At 42.4% G+C, this 24352-nt stretch overlaps 1 protein-coding gene across 1 annotated transcript; it reads left to right on the forward strand.

The window, feature by feature from the left end:
* Nucleotides 1-11491: 11491 nt before the first annotated feature.
* Nucleotides 11492-14619, forward strand: LOC132405554 (protocadherin gamma-C5-like). The gene has a single exon (XM_059990453.1). The coding sequence runs from the start codon at nt 11655-11657 to the stop codon at nt 14037-14039; it is 2385 nt and encodes a 794-aa protein (XP_059846436.1). The 5' UTR covers nt 11492-11654; the 3' UTR covers nt 14040-14619.
* The last annotated feature ends 9733 nt before the right edge of the window (nt 14620-24352 follow it).

Consider the following 24352-nt stretch of genomic DNA (forward strand, 5'->3'; position numbering starts at 1 on the left):
GATACAGGATATATGAAGGAAAAGAAAATAAAGAAAAGGCGCCAAACCTTATCAAAGTCCAAACCACTTCGTGCACAACCGTTGGGGCTCAATTAATGATGACTTCGGGCCACCATTTGAACCCCTCAGATCTCCTCTAGTCGTAGCTCAGGACACCCGAGGTGATCAACCAAGCACCCCTGGCACGTCTGTCGTCGTCTCCTCTCCTCACCGAAAATCCTGGCCTCGGACCCCCGCTCTTTTTCAGCCCCTATTGTCGATTCCCCAACTGCCCGCCAACAACAGTTTACAGACCCAGAAGAGAGAATAACGTTAATCTCAATTGATTAACAAATAAATACAATCCCCGTTATCAGCAACTCTAAACCCAAACAAGCTGCGAAAGAATGCTCTTATCATAACAAAGAAGCATTCCTACTTTTAACAGAACAAAGAAGCCATTTTGATTAACATACGTAGTAACTAAGAAAAAGAAGAAACCTCCTTGCACTATAGATGCTGCCTGGCCTGCTGCGTTCCTAGATCATTCTGTGTGTGTTGCTTGAATTTCCGACATCCGCAGATTGCCTCTTGTTTGCACTAGTTTTATTTTCTGTGTTATGAGTGTGGCGCCACTTAAACCTTTATTCAGCACCATGTGAGGCATGAAAATGCCCGACGCTGGCCACTCAGGCTTCAGTCGACGTCGTCGTCTGTGTCGTCATCATCATCATCATCATCACTAGAGTTATTGATTCCTTCCTGTTCCTAACCACAGAGACTCAAGAGAAAATTCTTCCATCTTCATCCTTTTCTGCAGCTGTGACACTATCTCTTATCAACAGCGCAACACCACCACCTCCTTTGGCTCCATCCCTGACCTTCCTGAAACATCTAAAGCCTGGCACTCGAAATAACCATTCCTGCTCTTAAGCCATCCAAGTATCTGTAATGGCCACAACCTCATAGCTTCAAGTACTGATCCACGCTCGAAGCTCATTTGCTTCGTTCATAAAACTCCTTGTATTAAAATAGACACATTTCAAACCTTTGGTCTGAGTGCATCCGTTCTGTATCACTTGCCTATGCTGCTTCTCACAATGTCACCAAGGTTTCTCTCTTTCTGAGTTAAACACCTCTTCTACCGTCTCTTCAGTTCCGTTCCCACCCCCCCCCCCACAACAATTCTAGTTTAAACTCTCCCCAACAGCCTTAGCAAAACTCCCCGTCATGATATTGGTCCTCCTGAGATTCAAGTGTAACCCGTTCTTTTTGTACAGGTCGCTCCTGCCACTAATCATATTATACCGCTACAAATGTTCATAAATCCTGCCTCTCAGGGTCTTCACCATGAACTTACCAGCCTCTGAGGTAAAACTCACTTGTCTATAATTTCCTGCGCTATCTCTACTTCCTTTCTTGAATAAAGGAACAACTTCTGTAACCCTCCAATCATTCGGAGCTTCCCCCGTCCCCATTGGTGATGCAAGTATCATCGGCAGAGGCTCAGCTATCTCCTACCTCGCCTCCCACCGTAGTCTGGTGTACATTTCATCCGGTCCCGGCAACTTATCCAACGTAATAAATTCCAGAAGCTCCAGCACATCCTCTTTCTTAATATCTACATGCTTAATCTTTTCAGTCTACTGCAAATCATCACTACAATTACTAAGATCATTTTCCATAGTGTATGCTGTAATAAAGCATTCATTAAGTACTGCTGCTATTTCCTCCAGTTCCATACAAATTTTCCTACTGTCACACTAGATAGGTCCTATTCTTTCACGTCGTATCCTCTTGCTCTTCACATACTTGTAGAGTGCCTTGTGGTTTTCTTTAATTCTACCTGCCAAAGCCTTCTCATAGCCCCTTCTGGCTCCCCAAACTTCCTTCAAAAGCTAGAGGTCTTAAAATCTTCCAGATCTCTAACATTAACTAGCTCTCTGAACATTTGTAAGCTTTTCTTTGCTTCTTAGATATAGATTTATTACAGCCTTTGTACAACAAGACTCCTGTCCCCTACCACAACTTTCTTGTCTCATTGGAGCGTACCTATACAGAACTCCACACATGTATCCCTGTTCCTGCTTTGTCGTTTCAGCCTCCAATTTTCTGTCTGATAGCCTCATAATTCCCCTTACACCAATTAAATGCTTTTCTAACTTGTCTGTTCTTATTCCTCTCCAAAGCTATTATAAAGGAGATAGAATTATGATCACTATCTCCAAAATGCTCACCAACTGAGATACCTGACACTTGATCAGGTTCATTTCCTAATACTAAATCAAGTAGAGCCTCTCCTCTTGTAGGCTTATCACTGTGCCAAGAAACCTTCCTGACCATTCCTAATAAATTCCACTCCAGGAACGAACCTTAGGCTCTTTCAAGCGCGGTACTTTGAAGGGCTAGCCCCGGCGAGAGAGGCAACTTACTGGCGCTCGCTTCAGAAAGGAGACAGGACTTGTTCTGGTGATGTAACTTGGCTCGCTCCGGCGATATGACTTGGCTTGCTGTTGCTTCGCTAACGTCTGGTGCCGATCTCGCGCCGAGAATCTGTAAGACGGACATTGTATTCCGCTGGTTCCGCTGAGAATCAAGTGTCTTTATATACAGAGCCCAAGAAACACGTGGAAACAATGAATAAAAGGAACATAGGGAGGCCACGGTCCAGATCGTGACACAAAGGAAATTTAAAAGGAACCAGGGAATAACTGATTAGCACCGTGACACTTTTATGTTATTGACCCCCTGAACTTTATATTTCATCTTATATTTAATTAAAGCATTTTAGTTGTCTCTGCAGTTTATTTAAAGCTTCCCAGTCTTTAAAGTTCCGGCTAATTTTTTTCAACATTATATACCCTCTCTTTTCTTTTTATGTGTCATTAACGTCCCTTGTCAGCCATGGTTACTTTACCTTCCCTTTAGAATACTACTTCATCTTTGAATGTCTCTGTCCAGTGGCTTCGAAGTTGTTCCGAGAAACACGCAACCATTGCTATTCTGTCGTCATTCCTGATAATGTTCCCTTCTAATCAGCTTTGGCCAGCTCATCACTCATGCCTGCATAATTCTTTTTACTCAGTTGTCATAACGATACTTCTGATGTTATTTTCTCCCTCTTAAAATGCAAGGTGAATTGTAACCTATCGTGGTCACTTCTTCCCAAGTGTATGTTTACCTTCAACTCCATAATGAAATCTGGTTCATTACAAAACATCCTATGCAGAGCTAACTCTTCATTTGTGAGGTCAATCTCAAGCTGCTCGAAAACGCCATCTCGCCGGCATTGTACAGACTACATCTTTTGGAATCTGGCAATTACCTGACATTCTCCATTTAACTGCACATTGAATTACCCAATGACCATAATAAAATTGCCATTTGGACATGCCGTTCCAATCTTCTGTTGTAGTTTATGTCCGACATCATGGCTTGTGTTCGGAAGACGATACATAATTCCCATCAGTTTTTTTTACATTTGTAGCCTTTAATAAATATCTTAGAAACAAGCATTGAGTGCTGTTTTCTGATCTGGGTGTCAGAGGTGGGATGTCTGGGTGATTTCCTGCACCCCCCCCCCCAGGTGGCAATATCTGCGCCAGATGCATCGAAACGCAGCTATATAGAGTTCGAGTTAGGGAACTGCAGCTGTAGCTCGATTAGTCTGGGGTTGTTTGGGAGAGTGAGGTGGTGACAGACTGGAGCTATAGACACGTAGTCACCCCCGGGATAGAGTAGCCAGACAAGTAGGATACCGTCAGGATAGGGAAGTGAGGGTGTCAGGTAGTGGAGAGCACCACCTCTGTGGCTGTCCCTCTAACAATAAGTACTCCATTCTGAGTGCTGATGTGGGGACGACCCAACTGGGCGAAGCAACATTGGCCTTGCCCTCTGGTTCAGAAGGGTAGGGAACAGATGAGGATGGCAGCGGTAATCAGGGATTCTGTAGTTAAGGGGACAGATGCGTAACACTGTGGGCGCGAAAAAGAAACAAAGACGGTAGATTGCCTCCCAGGTGTCAAGGTTCTTAATGTTTCTGAGCGTGTCCACATTGCCCTGAAATGGGAAGGTGAGCAGCCAAATGTCGTGATACATATTGGTACCAATGGCATAAGCAGACAAACGGCGGAGGTCCTCAAAGCAGAATACAGTGATTTCGGAAGGAAACTGAGGTGCAGGACCTTAAAGGTCGTAATCTCGGTTTTCCTGCCTATGCCACGCGACAGGGTGTATAGGAATAGAATGAGGCGGAGGATAAGTTCGTTGTTGAAGAACTGGAACAGAGGACAAAAAATCAGATCTTTGGTTCATTAGGTCCTCTTCTGGGTCAGGTGTGACCTGTACAAAAAGGATGGGTTACACTTGACTCCAAGGGGGACCAATAAACTGGCGGGGAGGTTTGCTAATACGATTGGGGAGGATATAAACTAGATTTGCAGGGTGGGAAGAAACAAAGTGAAGAGGCAGAGGATGGGGTGTTTAAGGCACAGGTAGAGACAACTTGTAAGACCATAAGATTTAGCAGCAGAGGAGGGAATTCGGTCAATTGAGTCTGCTTCGCTCACTGCCATGGCCTGATCCAATTTTTCCAGGTATCCCCTGCTTCTCCCCATACATTTTCATGCCCCGACTAATCAAGAACCTATCTCTGCATTAAATACACCCAATGACTTGGGCTTCATAGCCGCTCATGGCAACAAATTCCACATATTTACCACTCTCTGACTAAAGTAAATTCTCCACTTCCCTGTTCTAAATGGAGGTCCTTCATTTCTGTAATCGTGCCCTTTTGTCCTAGACTCTAGTGTCATGGGAAATAATCTTGACATATCTAATCTGTTCAGGATTTTTAACATTCGAAATGTTTTTATGACATTCCGCCCCCCCCCCACACAATTCTACTGAAATCCAGGAAATGGAGCCCAAGAGCTGCCAGGCGTTACGCATATGGTAACTCTTTCATTCCTGGAATCATTCTCGTGAATGTTCTCTGAACCATCTCTGATGTCAGTATATCCCTTCGAAAATAAGGAGCCTAAAACGGTACACAATACTGCAATTCCAAGGAGTCTGTGAGGGGGGATCGGCAGATGTTAGAGCAAAGATGTACTCAGCCTGATGTTTTGAGATGTGTCTATTTTAATGCAAGTGGTATTATAAACAAGACGGATGAACCTACATCGTGGATCGGTAAGTGGAAATATGACGTTGTGGTAATTACAGAGATTTGAATGCTTCAGGAGCAGGAATGGCTACTGAATGTGTCAGGCTTTAGGTGTTTCAGAAATACCAGAGAGGCAGGCAAAAGAGGTAGGGGTTGACATTGTTGATTAGGGATATCGTCACGGCTGTAGAAAAGGTCAAAGCCGCGGAAAGATGGTCTGCTGAGTCAGTGTGGGTGGAGTACAGAAACAGGATAGGGGAATTAAGTCTATTGGGTGATTTTTTTATAAACCTCCAACCCCAGTAGTAATAGGAATATCGAGAAGCAGATAGTGAGGCGGATTCTGGAACGGAAAATAATTTATGGTTGTAATGATGGGAGATGTTAAATTTCTTAATGTTGATTGGCATCTGTTTAGCGCAAGGGATTTAGATGGGGTGGCGTTTGTTAGTTGTGCTCAGGAAGATTTCCTGACACAGTATGTAGATACGCCAACTAGAGGAGAGGCTGCACTTGATCTGGTATTGGGAAATCAACCTGATCATGGGTCAGATCTCTTATGTACCATAGCGCTGGAGAGGGATAGGAAAATTTGGGAAAACATTTAACTGGGGTACGGGAAATATGATGCTATTAGGCAGGAACTTGGGAGCATAAATTGACAGAAGATGTTCTCAAAATCAAATGCACTGCAGAAATGTGGCAAATGTTCAGGGGACTTTTGCATAGAGTTCTGCATATGTATGTTCCATTGAGGCAGGGAAATGGTGGTACGGTTAAACGCCAATGGTGTACGCAGGATGTATAAAATATAGTTACCAAGAAAAGAAAACTTACAGAAGTTTCAAGCCACTAGGTACGGTTAGAGCTCTGGAAAATTGCAAGGCTACCTGGAAGGAGTTTAAGAATGGAATTCGGTGAGCCATAAGGCGCCGTGAGAAAGCCTTAGCGGGCCTGATTAAAGAAAACTCCAAGGCATTCTATAAGTATGTGAGGAGCAAGAGGAGCAAGAGTGTGAGAATAGGACCAATCAGGTGCGATAGTAGAAACGTGTGCATGGAGCCGGAGTATGTAGTGGAGGTACTTAATGAATACTTTGCTTCAGAATTCACCAGGGATGACTTACAGCGGACTGAAGCTTTGGCATGTAGATATTAAGAAAGATGGTGTGCTGGATCTTTAGAAAATCATTAAGTTAGATAAGTCATTTGAAACGGATGGGATATACCCCAGGCTACTTGGGAGTCGTAGGCGGAGATTGCTGAGTATCTTGCAATGATCTTTGCGTCATAAATAGCGTTGGGAGAAGTGCCGGAGGATTGGAGGATTGCAAATGCTGTTCCCTTGTTCAAGGAAAAGCGTAAACTTCATCCAGGAAATTATAGACCAATGAGTCGGACTTCAGTGGTGGCACGTTGTTGGAGAAGATCCTGCGAGGCAAGACATAATCTGATTAGGGATAGTCAGCATGGCTTTGTCGAAAACGGGTCATACCTTAAGAGTCTGACTGAGTTATTTGAGGATGTAACAAACCACAGTGATAAAGGCAATGTAGTCATTATGGATTTCCGTAAGGCATTTGATAACGTTCCCTGTGCAAGGCTTCTTCAGAAAGTAAGGAGGCATGGGATCCAATGAGATTTTGCTTTGTGGATCCAGAATTGGCTTGCCACAAAAGGCAAAGAGTGGTTGTAAATGGTTCGTTTTCTGCATGGAATTCGGTGACCAGCGTGTTCTGAAGGAATCTGTTCTGAAACTCCTCCTTTTTGTGATTCTTAAAAAAAAAATGATGTGGATAAAGAAGTGGAAGGGTGGGTTAGTTGGTTTGCTGATGACAGAAAGGTTGGGGTGGTGTGCATTGCCTGGAGGGTTCTCAGGGGTTACAGCGGGACGCCGGTAGAATGCAGAACTAGGCTGAGAATTGGCAGATGGACTTCAACCGGTTAAGTGTGAGGTGTTTCGTTTTGGTGGGCCCAGTTTGAAAACAGGATATAATATTAATGGTAAGACTCTTGGCAGTGTGGAGGATCTGTGTGATCTTAGGGTCCGTGTCCATTGGACATTGAAAGCTCTTGCACAGGTTGACAAAGTTGTTAAGAAAGCGTATTATGTGTTGACATTCATCAACCTTGGGAGTGAGTTCAACAGCTATCAGGTAATGCTACAGTGTAGAAGACCTTGATTAGATCCCACTTGGAGTGCTGTGTTCAGTTCTGGTCACCTCACAACAGGAAGGATGCGGATAGTATAGCGAGAGTGGAGAAGAAATTTACAAGGGCGTTGCCTGGATTAGAAGGTATAATCTATGAGAACAGTTCGAGTGAACTTGGGCTTTTCTCCTTGGAGCGTCAGAGGATCAGAAATGCCTGATAGAGGTGTATAACATGATAAGGGGCATTGACCGTGTGGATAGCCAGATGCCTTTTTCCAGGATAGAAATGGTTAACACGAGTGGGTATAATTTTAAGCCGCTTGGAAATAGGTACCGAGGAGCTGTCAGGGGTAGGATTTTCACACAGTGAGTGGTGGGTGGGTGCGTGGAATGCACTGCCAGTGGCGGTAGTGGAAGTGGATACAAAAGGATCATTGATGTGCCTGTTAGATATGTACATGGACCATCGAAAAATAGACGGCTATACTCTAGAGAAATTTGAGGCGGGTTCTAGAGTAAGTTGCATTGTTGGAACAACATTGTGGGCGAAGGGCATGTAATGTGTTGTAGACTTCTATGCTTTATGTTTTATGTTCTATGAAACAATGCTCACTTTCACATAATTTATCAATAGTCTTCAGGTACCCCTAAAACTTCAACCTTAATAATGGATTCCAACACGTACCCAACCACTGAAAAATTCTATAATTTCGTTTACTTTGCCTTCCCCCCTTCTCAAAGAGTGGAGTAGTTTTTGCATCCTTGATGGCCTCCGGGACAATGCCAGAATCAAATGAGTGTTGAAAGTTTATGATCAAAGCATCCGCTGTCTCTTCAGTTATCTCTCTCAGGACTCTGGAAAGTACTCCATCTGTTCCAGGTGTCTTATTCAACTTAAGACATTTGGGTTTGCCTATTTTTTTCAATTGTAATTGCAAATCCACTCATCCTGCTCCCTGACAGTCACAGACCTCTGGAACACTGCTACTGCCATTAACATTGACGACGGTTGCAATGTACCTATTGCATTCATCTGCCATTTCTTTGCCCCCCTCCCCCATTCCTACCTCATCACCTCATGTTCCAGTGATCGAATATCAGCTTTCACCATTTACTTTTTACAGAACTGGAAAAAAAAAACACTTTTGGTATCCTGCTTAATACCAGCTGCTAGTCTGCAATCATTTTTCATCTGTTCCTTTCTTATGGCGTTTCTCTTTGCATTTTCTTGGATTTTAAAAGCCTCCCAAGCATCTAAATTCACCTCACCTTTGCTACCTTATATGACTTGTCCTCGGCTTTTATGCAGTCCTTAGCTTCCCTAGTCGGCCATAGATGCCTGATCCGACCATTTGAGAACGTTTTCCTCTGTGGGGCATATCTATCCTGTGCCCTCTGAACTATTCCCAGAACCTTCGGCCATATCGGCTCTTCCGTCCTTCAGGCCAGTATCCTCCAGTAATCCACACAGGAAAGTTCCTCTCTCATGCCTCTGCAATTCTCTTTCTTCCTTTGCGATACTGATACATGTAACGTGTTTCTCCCTCTCAGTAAGGTGCATGAAAGAAAATTATATTATGACGCTGCCTCCTATTGTTGCTTTTAGTAAAAGCTCCCTAATAAGTTCTGGGTAATTACACAACACCCAACCTAAAACAGGCTTTCCCAAAGTAGGCTCAAGCACAAACTGATCTAAAAAGCCATCTCTTAGCCAATCATTAATTCGCTCTCTTGCGATCCGAAACCAACCTGGTTTTCCCAATCCTTTTGCATTTTGAAGCCCCCGTTACAATGCGTAATTACTCTTATTCCATCCCTTTTCCAGCTCCCTTTGCAGTCCCAGTCCCACATCAGGGAAGCAATTTGGAGCTACCCATAGCTGATTTTTACACGTGCATTTTCTTAGCTTTATCCATAATGATTAAACGCTTTTTGACCCTCTATAACCTCTTTCTAAAGATGTAAGTCTATCTCTTAAAATAGAGCCATTTGCCAAGGCCTATGTTTTCTTGCCTCTCCTTTCGATAAAAAGTATATTCTTTGATGTTAAACTCCCAACTATGGTCTTTATTTAGTCCCGACTCAGTGACGCCCACAATATCATATCGACCAATCTCTAATTGCGCCATGAGGTACTCCACCATAGTGCCAATGTTGCTCATATTTAAATACCTCACTTGTATTCCTGAATTCTGACTTTCGAATTTTGCATCTGTGATCCAATTTAACCATTTGCTCTGTCTGCATTTGTACCGGGTCATTTGCATGGCCTTGCTTACGTTCATGATACATCAACCGTCTGCTTGTAAACAAGCTGGCTCATCCTCAGCTCTGTCATATTGGGTCTCTTTCCCCTTCCATATTAGTTTAAACTACAGCCAACATCGCTAGTAAGTTTGCCTGCAGGGATATTGTTCCCCCTCAGATTCAGATGCAAACTGTCCATTTTGTGCAAGTCACAGCTATCCCAGAGAAGGTCCCGATTACCCAGAAATCTGAAATCCTGAGCGTGCTCCAATTCTTCTAACAAGCATTTATCTGTCATGTTGTTCTATTCCTATCCTCGCTGTCGCATGGCACAGGCAGTAATTTCGGGATTACTGCCTTGAGGTCCTGTTTCTCAGCTTCCTTCCTCTCTCCTTGCATTCTGATTTTTTTTCTTCAGATTGTCCTCCATTTTTCGACGTATATTGCTGGTATGAATATGTATCGCGACTTCTGTTTGCTGACCCTCCCTTTTCAGGATATTGTGGACGTGTTCAGAAACATCGCGGATTCTGGCAACTGTAAGGCAAACTGGCATTTGCATTTCCCTTTCACGTCAACAGAATCGCCTGTCTGTCCCGCGGAATATGGAATCCCCATTGCGGCTGTCATTCTCTTCTGTCCCCTACCATTCTCAGCTAGAAGGCCACACGCTGTACCAGAGCCACGGCCGCTATTGCTTCCCCAGCTAGGTCTCCGCTCTCCGAACCGTACCAGAAATGTGGTACTTACTTTGAGGTGTGGGCCATAGGTTTGCTCACCACTATCGGACGTTCTCCCTTCCCTCTCCTGACAGTCAATACTTTCCATGCCTCCAGTAGACTACCTCGCTTTAGCTCCTGTCGATCACTGTTTCACTTTCACCAACAAACCGATGATCATCGAGCTACAAGTCCAGTTCCCTAAGACGGTCTATAAAGAGCTGTGTCTTAATATATCAGGTGCATATGTGGCTATCGAGGTGGCTGGAAATCGCACATCTGAATCACAGATCAGGTCACTGGTACTGTTGACTGACACCCTATACTGTGAAAATTTAAATAAGAAATAAGTAATGAACTTGCCTACTTACCTGGCCATCACCTGTTTTCACTGAAATCTTGCTGACTGTTTGGCTCAGTACTTCGTCCCAGACTACTCCGATAACGACCGCTCCGCTAGACGGTAGAGAGAGGGTGTTTTTAAAGTCATTCGCCTGACCTACGCGGGAACGTTTCTGTTGCGTCTGTGCAGCATTTCACTCAACGTCTCCCGCCGAAAAAAATCTTCCTGTTTTTTAACGCTCTTCACCTGACGTTCGCAGGAACGCTTCTGTTGCGTCTGCACAGTACCCCAATCAACTACAATTAGGCAACACCGCAATATATATGCAATTATCAAAAAGCCGCAGTACTACACACCACTAAAATAGTTTGAGGTCCTTCCAATTGAGATAGGAGTGGACTTGGCTATTTCCGTGTCTCAGGTATTAACAGCTTCAGTTGAGAATAATCAATAACAATACACTCCAGATGAAATGAAAAAAGACAGTTATGTAGAACTTATTACATTACTGCCCTTAACCGGGATTATCAGACTCCAAAACAAGTATAATTGCAAGCATATTGTCACATTCCTTCTTGAAATATTGGATCCGAGTTAATATAAAGGTAGTGCTAAAAAGGTCGTGCCAAAAATCATTCTAAACGCTGGTTTTCTGACTAACGGAGAATAATGTTGAGAAGAATGCTGAATGGATCATTTTATCAACAACTGCATTTTATGGTTATACACCTTAAAATATTTAGAATTGCTGCTCAGCTTTAAGAACTGCAGTTGTAATTGTTGAAAAAGACTGCTTGTGTCGCTGTCTACCAATGAGAAGCTCAAGTCCACGGATAGATCTGTTGCCCCTCCCAGACCTCAAATAAAAGGAAAGAGTCGAAGAAAGCAGACGGTTATTGAGTGCGTTTAGACTAGGAAGTCAAATTGAGGCAGAAAAGAATCTCCTGTCTGTTTAGATTAGGGTTTATCTGCGTGCGTTGTGCATTTTGCAGTAAGGAAGGTGTAATTTTCGAGGCCTGGTTTTGTAAATTAATTGAATGCGCAACAATGGCGAACGCATTCATGTTGAGCCTCACTGCAATTGCATCCTTTGTTGTCGTCTGTGCCCCCGGTCGAATTTCCGGGCAAATTAGATACTCGATTGCCGAGGAAATGGAAAAAGGGACATTTGTTGGGAATATCGCTCACGATTTGGGACTGAATGTACGACAGTTCTCCGCTCGCAAATTTCGACTCAGCTCTGATGACGGAGGTCGGTACCTGAAGGTTAGTTTAGAAAATGCGGTTTTGTCTATTCATGAAAGAATTGACCGGGAACGTCTTTGTGGGCAATCGGATATGTGCAGTATACCCTTTGAAATAATACTTGAAAATCCCCTGGAGGTGCATCGCGGGGAGCTAGTGATTTCTGATGTGAATGACAACTCGCCTACATTCCGGGATAGCAGTATTCCGTTGCAGATATCCGAAGCCATTCCTCCTGGGGTGCGCTTCCGTCTCGAGAGCGCGGAAGACCCCGACATTGGAATAAATACAGTGGCCGACTACACAATCAGTTCGAGTGAGTACTTTAAGCTTGAGACACGGAGAACCGAGGAGGGTATTATAATTGCCGAGCTGGTGTTAGAGAAATCCTTGGACCGAGAGTTGCAGTCATCCTTTCAGCTAGTGCTTACGGCTACGGACGGAGGGATCCCTCAAAGAACCGGAACAGCTCAGATTCTCATTACTGTACCAGACTTTAATGATAATCCACCTGTATTCGAGCATGATGTTTACAGGAACAGCATAAAGGAAAATGCACCACAGGGTACTGTAGTGATGATAGTTAACGCAACGGATTTGGACGAAGGGCTCAATGCTAAGTTGTTATATTCTTTTAGTGGAATATCCTTACAAAGAGTGCATGGGGTGTTCAGTTTGGTTCCGGAAACTGGGGAGATTCTAGTTGAAGGGCCTTTAGATTTTGAAGAAACAAACAGCTATTCACTCGATATTCAAGCTGTTGATCACGGGACTCCTGCGATTACAGGACATTCCAAAGTACTGATTAAAGTTATTGACGTAAACGACAACGCACCAGAGATAAAAGTGAAGACATTGAAAAACCTTATCTCAGAAAATGCTCCACTAGGAACTTTAATCACATTGATTGATGTTATTGATCGTGATTCTGGAGAGAACGGTCAAGTGCGCTGCGAAATACAACAGAACGTCCCGTTTATCTTGCAAACATCATCCAATCATTATAAATTAATTACAAGTGAAATGTTGGACCGTGAAACGATGTCTGAGTATAGACTATTTATATCAGCCTGGGATTTGGGGTCACCTCCACTGTCAACGAATAAAACCATCCATATTGCTGTTAGTGATGTAAATGATAACGTCCCACGATTCGCCGATCTGTCCTACAACGTATACCTGACTGAAAATAATGCACCTCGCGCATCTATCTTCACATTAACTGCGTCTGATCCTGATCTGGAACAGAATTCCTATGTTTCTTACTCTATTCTGGAGAATCATATCCAAAACCTGCCAGTGTCCACGTACTTCAGCATTAACTCTATGAACGGTACTATTTACACGATGCGCTCCTTTGACTATGAGGAACTCAAAAGCTTTCAGATCTATGTTCAAGCCCGTGACGCTGGAGTGCCCCCGCTGAGCAGTACCGCAACAGTTAACGTGATCATCCTGGATCAAAATGACAACGCTCCAGTAATTGTTTCACCTTCTGGACAGGGTGGTTCATCGCCCATGACGCTCTTGCCCCAATCAGCGGGCCAAGGGTACCTAGTGTCTAAGATATTGGCTACAGATGCAGATTCTGGTCAGAACGCGCGACTCGTTTACCAAATGATGCAAACTACAGATCCCAGTTTGTTTATCCTTGGCAAGACTACTGGCGAAATCAGAACTGCACGGAATATCTTGGTGTCGGATCTTATCACTCAAACTTTGGACATTCTGGTAAAAGACAACGGGCAGCCAAATCTATCCAGCACGGTTAAGATTCACATTACAATTTTGCAGAACAGCACCGATACCGTCACGGAAAGTGATATTTCAGTAGGAAGACCCGAATATTCCTCCGATCTAAACCTATATTTATTGGTTATTTTCAGTTGCACTTCCATTGTCTTTCTTCTCATAATCATTCTGCTGATTGTCATCAAATGTAAACAGGACAGAAATATCACCCAAGAGTTTACTTCCACCAGTTATTGTTACAAACCTGGAAATATGCACAACACGATTAATCGAAGATCTGTCATGGAGGAAACTTTACGCTATCCTGGTACTGATCAAGTACTCCGTGTGGCAGGACTGCCACAGTACTCAGTCTGTTTGTCTCCAGAATCAGCAAAGAGCGATTTCCTGTTCTTGAAGCCATGCGGCCCTCCCACCTCTCAGGCTCAAGAATAAATTACGGGGACGTGTAACATCAACTCATGCCCAGTGTATGTGCGCTTACTTTTGTTAAATTCTGCAATGTGGTTTATTGCAGTAAAGTATTTCAGAAAATATTCCCTCTTTGCAATTGTTGTCTTTCAGCTGAGGAGAAATACAGTTGCTACAATAATCAAAAATGAACTATTCTTGAATCTAATGGTATGAAATTGGCATCTGTTACCTCTAAAGAGAATCTTACTAACTACCACTGAATGTTGTTAACAAGTTGTTTGCGATTGGGTCTGTTATGCATTTACATCTTGGGGCCAGGTTTCAAATATGCGCTTGAATTGTGATATTTAATAACTGAGATATAAAGATACTGTATATGGACGCATTAAAATGCATTCCCGAGAAATGATTTAATTTCACAGTTCAACAATAGAGCCAAAAATGCACAAATGTGATCTGAAATGTAAACAATATACTGTAGGCACTCAGCATGTCAGATTGTTCCTGTGAGTCAAAAACAGCAGTTTTATTTATTTCAGATCCGGAACCGTTGGTCAGACATACTTACAATAACAAATAATTTGGGTAAAATATCAGTGAATGCGAGGACACGATGGATGGAACCAAGTCTATGTTTGATATGGTTCGTGCAATTGAGTAAACATAAAATGAATCATAGGATTTAAGTTGAAGTATATTGTTTTCTTTCGTTCCATAATATGCACCTTTAACAGCAAGGGTTTGTGATATGGCAGCATTCGCAAAAGAGATCTATTCTCAAACTGGTTTCATCCCTTCTCCTATATAATGCATCCCACTCTATTGTGTTTCAAAGTGATTGGAATTTACGAGTAGCACCAAGATTTCGTTACCCAAGCTTCTTTGGTTCGTTCAAATTATGTCCACTTTACGACTTCTACTTTGTTATTCTGTCCCCTACAACGACTTCTGCATCTTTGACATGGTACAGTGAATGGAATGTGATGCAAATCTATACCTTGCTCCTGTCAAGCGATCTCTTTTTTTTTCAAGAAGCATTCAAGAAACAATGAAAATCTTCGAAGTTACGTTTAAAGCATATTAAAAGGATCAATTCCCACAGCCAGAGAAAGCGTTCACCTTAAATTGCGGGGGAGTGGGAGGGGGATAGAAGCTAGCGAAGAAATTATCGGACCTCGGGAAGATATTTCTGTCTTTTTTTATCTGGTGTGATGCATCGGAAGCTAGCTAACATTGTTCCAAGAGCAAACCAGCGATCTGGACACAAGTGATCGTAATATCACTAGTGAAAGTATTTGCGAGCGGGGTTTCTGACAGAAAAGGTCTACCAGCACTTGGAATGGAATTGTTTTAATGAAATGGTTAGCATGACTTTGCGCTTCTGAATTTGCGTCGCGCAAGTTGGAGTGAGCTTTTTGAAAATGTGAAGCTTGACGAAGACTTTATCTGCATAAATTTAAGTAAGATCTTTGGCGAGCATGCGCTTTAAATCATGGTGACGTTTTCAACATGATTAGGGTTAGGGTTAGGGTTAGGGTTAGGGTTAACCCTAACCCTAATGCCCAAGTGGAAGGAAACAAAGTGTGGTAGTGCAAGGTTTTTACTCAGTTTGGGGGCTGAGACCGGTGGTGTGCCTCAGAACTCAGTGTTGAGTTAATATATTTTTTGATATAACTATTAATTGGTTGCACGAAAACATTGTTAATACAATCAGTATTAGCAGTTGTAGGTAGAGCTTCCCCCTCTCGTCACAATTTATTATTTATTATTATCCTTACTCCGATTTGCTGTTAGTAACAGTAGCGGTGCACAATTGTGGGATATGGGAATACAGGGAGACATCCAATGTCTCGAACGCCTGTAGCTTCTAACACACCTTGTTAAAGAGTTGAAACTTGAAATGGATGAACTTTGGATCTTACAGGTGGCTGAGGGGTGACAGAAGGGGTACAGATAAATATAGTCTGCAGATTTTCACTTGTTTATGGTTATATACGAATATTGAGGGGATTCTGCAAAGTGCTAAATTAAAGGGTATGAACTCCAGGGTTGTGATCTCAGGATATCTACACGTGCCACGATTTTAGAAGGTCAGACCTGGGAAGATTATACAGTTTAATATGTGGGTAGAGTTCCTGCAGGAGGAAAGACATAAGATAATGCATAAAAGCATAAACGCTTTTTTTTTATCATTGGGCTCGCTTCAGGGGAATGTGGGATCTGAAGAGAGGAGACGGTTGTCACTTGCACTGAAAGGGGACTAATATCGTAGCGGAAAGGTTTGCTCATGCTGCACGGCGAAGTTTAAAGTAGATTTCAGGATCATGAAGAGTGTGCCAGAACAGATAATGAGGTTGCTGAGAGAGATATTGTTCAGCCCTCAGATAGTCAGGACCAAAACAAGTTGAGTATGTTACGACTAAGTTCCTTAACTATGAAAGAAGTATCATAGGGAAGGCAGATGAGTTCAGAGCATGGATGACCATCTGCCATTACGATCTTGTAGCCATTATTGAGACATGATTGTAGGAGATGCAGGAATGGCAGCTCAATATTCCGGTGTTCAGTTGTTTTGGGTATGACAGATTGGAAAGGATTAAAGGAAGAGGGCGGCGTTATTTGTCAGGGAAATATCACAGCCGTTCTCAATCATGATAGACTGTGCTTAGGGAAGTTTCCTTAATCAGTACGTAGAAGTCTCAACGAGAGAATGTGCGATTCTTGAGCTGCTATTAAGGAATGAGACAGGGCAGGTAACAATAGTTTGTGCAGGAGCACACTTCGCATGTACAGTTCACGATGCCGTTAGCTTCAAACTAAATATGCAGACAAAAGATAGGTATGATCCAAGTGCAGCATGCAGTAAAAGAATTGCTCCAGGCATATAAAGAATGTTAAAAGAATCTTAAGGAAGAAATTAGAAAAGCTTAAAGAAGATATGAGGTAGCTTTGGCAAGTGAGGTGAAAATATATCCAAATGAATTCTACAGTTATATTAATAGCAAAAGGATAGTGAGTGATACAATTGGGTCCCGAGAGAATCAGAGAGGACAGCTATGTGTGGAGCAAAAGGAGATGGGTGAGATTTTGAAGAATTTCTTTTCCTTGGTATTCACTGAGGAGAAGGATATTGAATAAAAGGTAAGGGAAACAAGTAGGGTAATTATGGAAGCTATAATGATTAAAGAAGAGGAAATACTGGTGCTTTTAAAGAATATAAAAGTGGATACGTGTCTGGGTCCTGACAGGATACTCTCCATGACTTTGAGCGAAGTTAGTGGAGAAATAGCAGAGGCTCTGCCAGAAGTAGTTCAAATGTCATTAGAAACGGGGATGGTGCCGGAAGATTGGCGTATTGCTCATGTGGTTCCATTGTTTAAAAAGGGTTCTAAGAGTAAACCTAGCAATTATCATCCTGTAAGTTTGACGTCAGTGATGGGTAAATTAATGGAAAGTATTTTTAGAGACGGTATATATAATTATCTGGATAGGCAGGGTCTGATAGGGAACAGTCAACATGGATTTGTGCGGGGAAGGTCATGTTTGACAAATCTTATTGAATTTTTTGAAGAGGTTGTTAGGAAAGTTGACGAGGGTAAAGCAGTGGATATTGTCTATATGGACTTCAGTAAGCCCTTTGACAAGGTTCCACGCGGGAGGTTAGCTAGGAAGGTTCAATCGTTATGTATTAATATTGAAGTAGTAAAATGGATTCAACAGTGGCTGGATGGGAGGTGTCAGAGAGTAGTGGTGGATAACTGTTCGTCAGGTTGCAGGCCGGTGTCCAATGGTTTGCCTCGGGGATCGGCATTGGGTGGAAAGTTGTTTGTCAGATACATTAAAGATCTGGATGATGGGGTAGTAAATTGGATAAGTAAGTATGCAGATAATACTATGATAGGTGGCGGTCTGGATAAAAGTAAGTTTTTAAAGCTTGAGGAGAGATTTAGGCCAGTTAGAAGAGTGGGCTGAAAGATGGCCGATGAAGTGCAATGCCGACAACTGTGAGGTGCTAAATTTTGGTAGAACTAATCAAAATATGACATACATGGTAAATGGTAGGGCATTGAGGAATGCAGTAGAACAGAGTGATCTAGGAATAATGGTGCATAGTTCCCTGAAGGTGGAATCCCATATGGCTAGGGTGGTGAAGAAAGCGATGGGTATGCTGGACTTTATAAATCAGAGCATTGAGTCTAGGAGTTAGGATGTAATGTTAAAATTGTACATGGCAGTTATGAGGCCAAATTTGGAGTATTATGTACAGTTCTGGTCACCGAATCATTGGAAAGATGTCCACAAAATAGAGACAGAGGAGATTTACTAGTATTTAACTGGGTTTCAGCACCTAAGTTACAGAGAAAGGTTGAACAAGTTAGTTCTTTATCCTTTGGAGCGTAGACGGTTGAGGGGTGACTTGATAGAAGTATTGAAAATTATGAGGGGGATAGATAGAGTTGACGTGGATAGGCTTTACCATTGAGTGTAGGGTAGATTCAAACAAGAGGACGCGTTGAGAGTTAGGGACAAAAGTGTAAGGGTAACACGAGGGGGAACTTCTTTACTCAGAAAGTGGTATCTGTGTGGAACGAGCTTCCAGTAGAAGTGGTGGAGGCAGGTTCCATATTGTCATGAAAAACAAATTGATTGGTATATGTACAGGAAAGGAATGGAGGTTTATGGGCTGAGTGCAGGTCGGTGGGACTAGGTGAGAGTAAGCGTTTGGCGCGGACTAGAAAGGCCGAGATGGCTTGTTTCTGTGCTCTAATTGTTATATGGTTATGTGGCTATATGCGAGGAGAGAAAAAGTATTGGATAGATCTTGCTCAAGAGACGAACGCAGAGACTACAGTAGTGACATAAAGATACATCATGTTATAGATTCTATACAGATTAGAGTGGAGAAGGTGATTGCTGTTCTGAGGCAAATTAGGGAGGATAAATCTCCCAGGCCTGATAGTTTGTTCCCTAGGATCTGCGGGAGACAGAAACAGAAATTGTCTCGGCCCCAGCAGAGGCATTTAAATCCTCCTTAATGAGCGGTGAGGTACTAGAGGATTGGAGGATAGCCAATGTTGTTCCACTGTTCAAAGAATGTTCTTAAAGTAAACTAACCGTTGAAAATATATTAGAAGATTTCAGAAGGGACAGGATGAATATGTATTTGGAAAGACATGGTCTGATTAAGCATAGTCAACGTAGTTTTGTGCGTGGTAGATTATGGCCAACCAATGTTATAGAAATTTTTGAGGAAGCCAACTGGAAAGTTAATGAAGGTTAATAGATGTTGTCTATGCGGAATTTGGTTAGGCTTTTTCGGGAAGGTTTCACATGGGAGGTTGGTCAGGGTGGCTCTGTCACTCGGCATTGAAGATAAAGTAGTAAATTGCATTGGACATTGGTTTTGTAGGAGTAGTTAAAGAGTGTTCGAAGATGGTTGGCTCTCTGACAGGAGACCTGTGACATATGGAATACAGCAGGTGTCGATGCTGGGTCTGTATTGTTTGTCATCTGTATCAACAATCATTATGATAATGTACTTGACTGTATCAGCAAATTTGCCGATGCTACCAAGATTGGGGGTGTAGTGTTCGGTGAGGAAGGCAATCATCAGTTGCAGCGACATCTGGACCAGCTGGGAAAATGGACTGAACAATTGCAGATGGAATTTAATGCACCCAATTGCGGGATGTTGCAATTCTGTAGGGCCAACCGGAGTAGGTCATACACAGCGAACGGTCGGGCAGTGAGGAGTGTGATAGAACAAAGGGATCTCGAAATTCTCCATAATACATTTCAAGTGGAATCACAGGTAGATGGAGACGTAGAGAAAACTTTCGGCACATTGCCCTCGATAAATCACTGTATTTAGTACAAGAGATGTGATGTTATTTTGAAGTTGTTTAAGACATCTTTGAGGCCTAATTGAAGTGTGTTGTGCAGTTTTGGTCACCTTCATAAAGGAAAGATGTAAATAAAGTTAAGAAGGTAGAGAGTAAATTGATAAGAATGTTGCCGGGTCTGGAGGACCTGAATTATATGGAAGGATTGAATAGGATTGGACTTTATTTCTTGGAGCGTAAAACTTGAGTTGAGATTTGATATGAGCATGCAACCTTATAACGGGTCTAGATCCGGTAAATGCAAACAGGGGTTTTCTACTAAGGTTGGCTGGGAGTAAACCGGAGGTAAGGAATTGAGGGTGAAAGCTGCTAAGTTTAAGAGAAACATGAAAATCGCGAGAGTGTGGAAAGAGCTACCAGGGGAAGTTGTACATGCAAGGTCGTTTTTAACGTTTAAGAGAAGATTTGAATAGGTATATGGACAAACTGTGTAACTGGGTCAAGGGAATGTAAATCAGATTTAAGTTGCACAATTGTGAATTTCGGTAAAACAGGGAAGAAAGAACACAGAGAATTCTGTGGGTCCAAAGAATAGCGTGGAACAGAGAAATAAAGCCGCTGCTATATCGTTGTCTGAAAGTAATGGCAGAGATTAAAAGGGTACTGAAGAATGTGCCAGCGTGCTTGCCTTCAGAGGTTAGACTTTTTTATTACTCAATCGATACGCCATATTGCAACAGTATAATTGATTGGTGAGACTGCACTTAAAATACTGTGTCTGGTTATTGATGACAGCAATAGGAAGGATATCAATAAGCTGGAAAAGGTGCAGAAATGTTTCTCAGGAGTAACACCAAGCCTGGAAGGGTTATGTTATAAGGCTAGGCTGTGATTTGTTTTCATTACATAAATAGAATAGTCAGAATCTTTTCTCAGCGTTGGTGAGTATAATGCTGGAGAAAGTAGATCTTTTGAGGGGGAAAAAAAGTTTTAGAAGAGAGTTGAGGGACAATTAGTTCATATAGTGTAGTTCATGGGTATGTGGGAAAAAGAAGTCCTATTGGCCGAAGCTGTACAGCCAGGTACATTGTAATGCTAGCAGACATTTGGACGTATAAATGGATGAAAAAAAAAGTTAAACTGGCATAGTCGAAACACAGACAAAATTGATAACACCGGCAGACATGTTGTTCTGCACAGGCGTGTAGAGCCGAGTGATTGATTTTGGGTATAGATTACTCAGTCTCTAAGCCATAGAATTTGGACTTCAAACTGTGGTGGATCTGCATTGGTGAAACAAAGACAGATGGGTAATTAGGATGCCGAGCATATGCAGTCAGTCGACATGAATGAAAAACATTTTCCGGTTGGTTAGCACATCTATTTGCTATCCCACAAGGACTTTGGCATTTCTGAATCTGGCCTCACGCACTGTTACAGTGAGACAAAGACGGGACACCAATATTTAGCAAAAGAAACAGCATCTTCCAGTTGGACATGTTTCGGCATTTAATTATGAATTAATTTTATTCGTCATTTCTTGCCGCTGTTATTTCGGCTTATTTATTTTCTGTGTGTGTGTGTGTGTGTGTGTGTGTATTTCATATCTGTATATCAGAAAAAAGCATGTTGTTCGAAATATATATGTGTGTGTATATATATATATACACACACACACACACCTAGGACTTTTTCACCGTATGTATTGTCAACGTGGAGTGCAAAGCGTGTTTGTAAATCTGAAAGGAGAAAATAATTCGAGGGTGGACCGCTGTGGGATCGGGGTCAGAAAAATAATGCCAAGTGCGGGAGAGGGGGAAGAGTGGTTGGTGGATGGCACAGTGAAAACATGACCAGCCGGTCTTGAGACATCATGCAAACTAATTTGATTTCAAACAATTGGTTTATTAATCCTTACAGAATGTCTCTCTCTTGTACTTCCATCTCCCTGACCCCTTCCAACTCAGCTGACAATCAGGTTTCAAATCAGTATCAGGTTTATCATCGCTGGTAAATATCACGAAATGTGTTTTTGTTTTGGCAGTAACAGTATTGTGCAATACATAAAGTTAATACAGTTCTGTTCAGTATTTTCATATCTCTCTATACTCTATACCTAATTGACTAAGTCAAGGTGTCAGAAAGTGGTAATTTAGCCTAACTCTTCAGATTGGCGAATTGGTAGCAATTGTGTGCCACAGGTATCAGTACTGAGTTCATTGTTGTTTATTCTTATAGTAACAGTTTGTAGATGTGTGAGGTGTGGCATCTTTATCAGTTAAACTGGGGCTGAATTTTCAGATTAGCGATCCGGCGGGCACTCTAAAACAGATACCTTGGAAAGATGTACAACACGTATTTCCCTGAAAGTTTTCGCGGAGGCACACGGTGTGGCTGGGGGTGTGCTGAAAATGGTGCCGTAGAGCTGCTGCATTAATGAGAGAATTGATTAGAGAAGTTATGCCATCATTTGTGATCTGTCGTCTTGGTCAGTGAGACAGCACGTGGGGTATTGTGTCCTGCACATTTGCCCAGCTATAATAAAGACCATGATTAAACTGGAAAGAGTACAGAAACAAACAAAAAAAAACAACAACACAGGGGTGTTATCAAGACTGGTGGGTCAGAGTTAAAAGGTGAAAGTTTATAGGCTGGCACTATTTTCCCTGGAAGGTAGAATCCTGAAAGTTCATCTCGTCGGCGTTATAGAATTAAGGACACAGATAAGCTGGTAGATCAGTGCTTGTTTTTCAAGTGTATGGCAGGATAAAACAGGAGTCCGTAGATTTAATCTGAGGGATTGAGATTTAAGAGAAGATAGAAGGCAATTTTTCACACAAAGCATAGCAAGTGCACGGAAACAGCTGTCAGAGTAAGTTGAAGAAGCAGATAAATTTCCAATGCTCGCAAGACATTAGGAGGAGAACATGGATGGAAAAGGATTAGAACGTTATTGACTAAGCCCAGGCAAATGGAACTGGCTCGGCATGGATGGGTTTTTAAAATGCTATATCTAGTTATTTATACTTTGTGGAGTGAACGGATTTACGGATTAATCGAGAAGAGACCAGGAACTTAATTTATTGCAGAGCAATGCGAATCCACCGGGGATTGCTGTCGGTCTGCCTGAATGCATGTTTCTTCTGCGAGCAGTGGATCTAAATTCGTTATTCTATTTCGGAGAAAATTGAGCAAGGGCCATTTGTTTTATTATCGCTCAAATTTTGGAATCGAGTGTATCACAATTGTCAACTCGTGTATTTCGCATTGGTGCAAATGTTGGTGACAGTTCATCAAGTTTAATTTTTAAACTGGGGAATTTGTTTCCCCATGAAAGAATCGACAGAGAACTTATCTGTGGGCCAGCAGACTTGTGTCGCAATGCCGGCTAGTGTTGTCGTGGCATTCTCTCCGAACCTTCAGGCGAGTGGTTTTGGGTAAGAATCCGGACGGTTCCTTGTACGAATTGCATATGTGCTGGTTGATCGCAGAGTTGGCAATTCGGCCTCGTAAAATAGGGCATTGCAGTGCTGATATCCGTAGTAATTCCACCAGGGGCTTGTGTTCATCTCAACATCATGACACTGGGACAAACGCTGTCACAGATAACGTGGTCAATTCAACTGAGTACCTTAGTTTGGAAACACGGGGAACGTAAGAGATTATTAGAAAAGTGAAGTCAGCCACGAACCAAATCCCGGAAAATGCTCCGCCGGGAACTTTAATCATCTCAGTTGATGTTATCGTTTCTGGTTCCGAACGGTCAAGTACACTAAGAGGTATCAAAGAAACTCCCTTTTCTCCCACAAACATCATCTGATCATTGTAAATTAATTACAAATACAATACCGGACAGTGAGAAGGTGTCTGAGTATAGTGTATCTGTTTCAGCCTGGGATTTGAGGTCACCTTCACTGTCAACAAATAAAACCATCTATATTGCTGTTAGTTATGTAAACTATAACGGCACACGCTTTGCTGCACTATCTTACAATATATGTTAGCCGTAGCAGCATTCCTATCTTGTTTACAGCTTTCTGAAGAGCATTCCCACGCCCATGTCCACATACCTCAGCACTAACTCCATACACAGCGCTGTTAATACATTGCACTCTTTTGACAACGAAGACTACAAACGTTTTCAGATTTATGGTCGAGCTCATCACACTAGAGTACACCCACTGAGCAGCAGCGCTGCAGTGCATGTGATCACCCTGTATCAAAGTGACAAAATCAGTGGTTTCACATTCAGAACAGAATGGATTAGCAATCATGGAAATAGCGCACACAGAGCGAATCAGGACTACGTGCTCATCAAGATACTGTCCACTGATGCAGATTTTGGTGAAAATGCACCGCTCTTTTAACAAATGGTCAAAGCTGATGATCCCAGTTTGTTTACTATTCGGCGGAGATCTCGCGAAATCAGAACAGCCCCTAAAATCTTGGAGGTGGGTCCAACACACAAACTTTGGTTATCATGCTGAAAGA

The sequence above is a fragment of the Hypanus sabinus genome, chromosome 15 (genome assembly GCF_030144855.1).
Source record: "Hypanus sabinus isolate sHypSab1 chromosome 15, sHypSab1.hap1, whole genome shotgun sequence".
NCBI classification, from domain to species: Eukaryota; Metazoa; Chordata; class Chondrichthyes; order Myliobatiformes; family Dasyatidae; genus Hypanus; species Hypanus sabinus.

Coding starts and splice junctions, on each gene's coding strand:
- LOC132405554 (XM_059990453.1), top strand. CDS start 11,655: ATGGCGAACGCATTCATGTTGAGCCTCACTGCAATTGCATCCTTTGTT.